This window comes from Monosiga brevicollis, genomic scaffold, assembly GCF_000002865.3.
Source record: "Monosiga brevicollis MX1 MONBRscaffold_23 genomic scaffold, whole genome shotgun sequence".
Taxonomy (NCBI): Eukaryota; class Choanoflagellata; order Craspedida; family Salpingoecidae; genus Monosiga; species Monosiga brevicollis.
Window position 1 is genome coordinate 653,431 of NW_001865060.1, and position 6,302 is coordinate 659,732.

A 6,302-nucleotide genomic window follows, 5' to 3' on the forward strand; every position below is an offset into this window, starting at 1 on the left:
CCCTGCCGTTGAGCCCCTGGGCCGCGATCGCTTGGTTCGGGTGCGCACCGCCCGGGTCGGTGAACAACTTGCGCAGGCCGCCGTTGTTATCAACGATGCCATGACTCTGCCCGACATGCTGATAGCCGTACTGCGTCGGCTTAGACTTGAGCCGGGTCACTTTCACCACTACGAACTCATTCTTATCACCCCAAACGGGGAGCGCCCAATAGCCCCACCCCAAGTCGTGGGCAGCCTGATACCTCACGAGCCCGTCGGGCCCGACGACGTGGAGACCGAAGATTGGGAAGCGGACGGCCGTCCTCGCCTAGATTCGCTGCAGTCGGTTCTCCGTCTCATGGCCCGGCATCACATGACGCGCAGCTATTCATGGCTAGAGCTGCGGCAACGCTTGCCCGTCGCGGGCGTGCAGGCCCTCTTGGTGCGAGCTCACGGCACTGGCATCAACAGCGTGTTCTTAACTGTTCACGCCGCCAATGGAGCAACCGTGCAAAATGTTGTGGCAGCCATTCTGGCCCGCATGGGTGTTATGGCCACCACGGACGGCTTTCTTCTGCATCTCGTCCTGAATGGTGCCGATTCACAACATCTCTCAGCTTCGGACCTCATCGCTGACATCTTGCAAGCGCACGTGGGCCGCACGGATGCTGGTGGCGTATGGTATTTTGATCTCGTGGAAAGCAATAAGGGCTCACTTGCAGATGGGGTATGTCCAGTCTACCCATACCTCAATATTGGCTTGTCATGAATGTGTAACGGCGATGCTCATCAAAATATTGCTTGCTTCCTCGCCGAAATGTTTGGACTGGCATTGCACCATGCAGAGACAGAAAGAAGGGCCTTTGAATTTAGGCCAGGTTTTGGCCGAGCGGAACGATTTAGCCGCAGAAGCTGCGTCGCTGCGTAGTCAGCTGCTCCGAGCATCAGAGGCTGCTCGAGAGCTACAACTTTTAAAGGTTTGCTTTGTCGTCGCCTCATCGTGTGACTTGCATGCTGCCATCCTTTGGGTTGATTGTGGGGTTCAAGGCGCCATTCGCCTCACGTTCTTTCTTTTTTTTTTTTTTTTTTTTTTTTTTTTTTTTGTGTGTGTGTGTGTGTCTAATCTACATCTGTAGTCCCGCACCGCCACCTTGGACGCGGAAGTGACACAGCAAAAGCTCGAACAGCAGGAAGAGCTGATCGCCGAGGCCAGCGACGAGGTGAGCGCATGGGGCTGCTCGAAAGAACTCTTTTGTTTATTTCACGCGTGATGGCAAATGTGCAGTCCATCTCATTGATCAGCGGAAAGTCTTTGTTTGTTTTTGGTTTTTTGTGTTCTGCGCCACTGCCTCTGGCTGGACTTGGCGTGCGAGTGGGTGTGGAATCTAGCCAAGGCCACATTCATTGACTCTGTATAACGATGGCTTGCACGGGCTGCCACTAGATTGAGCGGCTCAAACTGCAACTAACCAATACCAAGCTCCTCCAGGCTTCAGACGTGTCTGAGCCCGACAACACAGAAGGGCGTGGCAGCATGGACCAGGCGAGCATGGCAGCTATAGCCCAGCTGCAGGATCTCTGGGATCAAGAACGAGAGCGCCTCGTGCAGCGTTTGGCGGGAGAGGAGGAGGCGCGCAAGGAACTCGAGCGTGTCTGCTTTCAACGTGTTCAGGATGCTGATGACTATGATGAAGACCTTGCCGCCATGCTGAAAGCCTTGCAGGAGGCCATTGATTGGCGCTCCGAGCAATTGCAGCAGCTTCGCGATGTGGAAGCGGCCCTTCACACCCGTCTCGTGCAGGTTTTGGTAGCACAAGTCAACGACGAGACGGATGGCGAGTTAGTCGAGGAATTGAGCGCAGAATGTCAATCACTCAAGGTCAGGCTGGGAGGCATCGACCGCGAGACCTTGCTTTCGAGTAAATCATGCAGCGTCCAGGGCACCTTGTGGCTGTCATCTTTGTGAACTTACTGTAGATGCGTTATACTCATGTGGCGCTGCTTTGGCACAGGAACGCTTGATAAATCTGGAAGCTGATCTGACCAATCTCCGAGTCAAGCAGGAGCGAACTGGCGCGATCGCATCCTTTCGATCTAAGCGTGGCCAGGATGAGCTGATGCCGGCCCCGCTGTTGTACTCAATTGTGGAGCATGGCATGCTATTGGCTTTCACCTTGAACAAGACGCAAGACTCGCTGGGCATGGTGCTCAAAGAGCTCAAGACTGCTGGTGATAATGGCGGTACCAAACGCTCCGGTGTCGTAGAAATCAAGTCTGTGGTTGCTGATACGCCGGCTGCCGAAGCCGGCTTACAGCCTGGTGACCAGATTGTTGCCGTGGGTGATGAGAATGTTCTTGGACGAACCAAGCAAGCGCTCTTGCGCACGTTTCGGGAGGCGCCTGGGGACATGCTTCGACTGATTGTATCGCGCCCCGGCTTGGCCGATCGGTTTGGCGTACCCATGGCAGATGGTGGCGCTGCTGTGACTGAAGTGCCGTCAAGCACCCCCGAGATGGAGCACCAACTGCGTCAAGAATTGGTGACTTTGCAGGCAAAGCTCAAGGCGAAAGATCGCGAGGCAGAAGGGCTTCGGCGCCGACATCGATCCTTGCTGGAGCAAAATGATCAGCAACGAGACAAGCTAGACCGCTTTGCGACCGAGCGTCGGAGCATCGCATCTCAGCTGCGTGGGCCATTGGCTGGTAGCCAAGGTGGGCCCAGCGATGCCTCAAGCGATCGTGAGTCGGATCTGGGTGACATGGATTTTGCGGCTCATGTGCAGGACTTGCGGGCCCAAAGCGATATCACTGCCCTCGAGCTGGAGCGCTACAAGGTTGAGCTGGCGGGCCTCGAGGGCGAACTCGAGCAGCGTGAGGCTGAGGTTGAGGCGTTGCGCACGGAACTTGCGGCACAACAACAAACAGTTGCAGCCAGCTCCAACGCAGCGGTCACTGCTGAGCTGGACGAGAGCAAGGCCCAGCTGCGCGACTTGCAGAAAAAGAACAAGCGATTGGAATCGGAGTTACACAACAAGTCAAAGTCCATGGACATGCTCAAGGCTTCCACATCTGCGACAGAAGACGCCCTCGGGGGATTGAATGCGGCTCTTGCAGAGCTGCGCGAGCGCAACTTGGAGCTCGAGCAGCAGCTGGCGCACAGCTCGGGAGGGCAAGACGGACAAGGCCCTGTCGTGGTAACCAAGAAGGAGAGGGCGTTGCGTGAGCAAATGAGCGAGCTGCGCACCCAGCACCAAGCCGAGGTGCTGGAACTGAAGAAGCAGTTGCGTCAGGCCAAGGCCGAGGTAAAGGGAGCAGCACGAATCAGCGCTGCTGAAACGGCGACGGCCCAGGCGGACGTGAAGGCGGCACAAAAGACGTTGGCTGATGTACAGCGTCAGCTGCAGAAGGAAGTTGATCAGAAGACTAATGTGATGATGCAGCTCGAGGCATGCCAGCAAAAAATATTTGCCCTTGAAAGCGCGTTGCAGGATGCACAGGAACGCAGCAAGCTAGCTGAGCAAGGCAAAGATAATGCGGAAGCAGCCATGGCTGCCACCGTGACCAGTTTAGATAGCAACTTGGCAGCAACAACTCAAGAGCTAGCCCAAACCCGCGCGTCTTTGAATAACCTCAAGGTGGCCCATGCAACTCTCAAATCACAGACGGAGGGTGGCGCGGAAAAGTTTGCCAAGCAGAAGGAGGAGTATCAGCGCATCATGGGCCAGCGAGTGACCACGCTCGAAACCCAGAATGACGAACTGAGAACACTCAACAATCAGCTCAAGGCCCAAATTGAGCAATTGGAGGAGGACGTTGATTCCAAAGAGACGATGCTGCTTGCCATGCAAGCCGAGCGTGAGCATGTAGTGGGTATCGTACGGGACCAGTGGTCGTCCTCACAGGACGAGGAACAGGTGAAACGTCGAGCTCAGACGCGACCAGTCCAAGCATCCAACGAGGTGAGATTGTGGATGTGGTTGGGAAGTTTTAGATCTGTCACTGTGCGCACTCGCCCTCATTTAGCGTGCTTTTGGGGGCGTTTTGCAGCTGTGGGATGTGATCGAGAGCAAGAGCAAAGCAGAAGTTCTTGATCTTCTTTTGGATCGTGATGAAGAGACGGAGCGCCTGCGTCAGTATGTCGATGCCGTAACCAGTGTGGTAGTCGAGAAGGCGCCGCACTTGTTGGAAGATATTAGCAAGTCCAATGCCCAAGTTAGTCTCGGCCCTTGATGTTGCTTTTTTTTTTTTTTTCCTCTTGAGTTGGCATGGGCAATCTGTCTACTCGTGTATTTTGCAGGTACATCTCACCCGCTTGCCGCTTTTCCATCATTGTTGTGACGATGTTCTTAGGGACAAGCGGTTGTCGGTTCTTTGCGACAGTCGCGACAGCGCTCAATGCGGCAACGCTCAATGACTGTCACATCCTAGCGCATAGCATAGTATAGTACCGACCAGCCTGCGGCATGAACAAGGACGTGTGCCCCTTTGTTGGTTTTATTGTTGTTGTTGTTGTCAACGTCATTGTGAATAAATAGCAGCAATTATGGTTAGTGGGACGATGGAGCGTCGTCCTTAGCTCAATGCCGGAGTTGGTTGTGACCAACGGACCCATATGTTTAATTCGATATTGATCACCCCTGACTTTTATCTCGAGCTGCACTTTGGGGCAATGAATTATAATCGCTTTTCGCCCTCACAAACGAGTGGGTCGGATCCCTTTCATGGGGGTCACATGAGTAAACAACGCACAACCCCTGAGCAGCTGCCTTGAGACGATAAGCTCGCGGCTACCGTTGTTTCTCTTCGTTGTGACACCTGCGGTTGGGCACAGGTTGCACTTTCCTATCCTCGGGATTGAGCGACTCTACAGTTATTTTAACGGTGCACCTGGTCTGGTTACTGTGTATGCTTGCCGACCGCAGCTGATTCAATTGACCTCAAGACACCAACAAAACCTTTGCTCCGTACTAACGGACGTCGTTCAAACCCCTCTCAAGAACGCTTCCTCGCAACCCAAAACTGGCCCTGACATTTTTGCTGTTTTTTTGTGGAGTTTTTCGTGGTAATGTCTTTTTGGTCTGTGGTCGGTTGTTTGCTCAATCTGGCGTTGTGTCTTGTCGCATGGGAGCGTGTCGTGGTGTTCTTCGTGTTCGTGCTGTGATGATTTGTACCTGTGATTGTTTTTAGCTTTGTTTGATGTTTGACTGCCGTTTTAGATGTCTTGATTCGAAATGAACATTTGAAATCATTTCAAGTTATCCTCGGTGGTTCTCCGTGATTTTCGTTTTTTGTGCGTTTTTTTTGCACTTGTAAAGGCATTTTGCGTGTTGTAGTGATCTCGATGTCGGGAATGTACAGCTTTGCTTCCAGCTCTGAAATTCAAACACCAAATTTGTATTGTGAGGTAATCTGAACGAGCTTACTCTGATTGAACTCGAATCGATCACGGCGGATTAGTGTGTGACTGGATTCAATACAGCCCGATCTTCACGGACCAAATCCGACGCGCCCTCCTGTCGATCGAAACGGGTCTGCTCGGACCTGGGCTCATGAGGGCTGGTCGGATCGAGCTCGACTCAAGCGAGCCCGACCTGCGCGGGCCGGTTCGGTCGAGCCCGATCTTCACGGACCAGATCCGACGCGCCCTCCTGTCGATCGAAACGGGTCTGCTCGGACCTGGGCTCGTGAGGGCTGGTCGGATCGTGCGCGACTCGACCTGCGCGGGCCGGTTCGGTCGAGCCCGATCTTCACGGACCAGATCTGACGCGCCCTCCTGTCGATCGAAACGGGTCTGCTCGGACCTGGGCTCGTGAGGGCTGGTCGGATCGTGCGCGACTCGACCTGCGCGGGCCGGTTCGGTCGAGCCCGATCTTCACGGACCAAATCCGACGCGCCCTCCTGTCGATCGAAACGGGTCTGCTCGGACCTGGGCTCATGAGGGCTGGTCGGATCGAGCTCGACTCAAGCGAGCCCGACCTGCGCGGGCCGGTTCGGTCGAGCCCGATCTTCACGGACCAGATCCGACGCGCCCTCCTGTCGATCGAAACGGGTCTGCTCGGACCTGGGCTCGTGAGGGCTGGTCGGATCGTGCGCGACTCGACCTGCGCGGGCCGGTTCGGTCGAGCCCGATCTTCACGGACCAGATCTGACGCGCCCTCCTGTCGATCGAAACGGGTCTGCTCGGACCTGGGCTCGTGAGGGCTGGTCGGATCGTGCGCGACTCGACCTGCGCGGGCCGGTTCGGTCGAGCCCGATCTTCACGGACCAAATCCGACGCGCCCTCCTGTCGATCGAAACGGGTCTGCTCGGACCTGGGCTCATGA

The 6,302-nt window shown here is 55.2% G+C and overlaps 1 protein-coding gene across 1 annotated transcript in view; it reads left to right on the plus strand.

The window, feature by feature from the left end:
• The window catches only part of MONBRDRAFT_10784 (uncharacterized protein), a gene marked incomplete at both ends in the record, with an annotated part of 9,321 nt that extends 4,928 nt beyond the window's left edge, over positions 1–4,393 (plus strand). The window contains 6 exons of the mRNA XM_001748459.1: positions 126–706; positions 1,116–1,199; positions 1,424–1,858; positions 1,992–3,938; positions 4,027–4,191; positions 4,277–4,393. Coding sequence (XP_001748511.1) covers positions 126–706; positions 1,116–1,199; positions 1,424–1,858; positions 1,992–3,938; positions 4,027–4,191; positions 4,277–4,393 — 3,329 coding nt within the window. The remainder of the gene's footprint in view (positions 1–125; positions 707–1,115; positions 1,200–1,423; positions 1,859–1,991; positions 3,939–4,026; positions 4,192–4,276) is intronic.
• Positions 4,394–6,302: the final 1,909 nt, after the last annotated feature.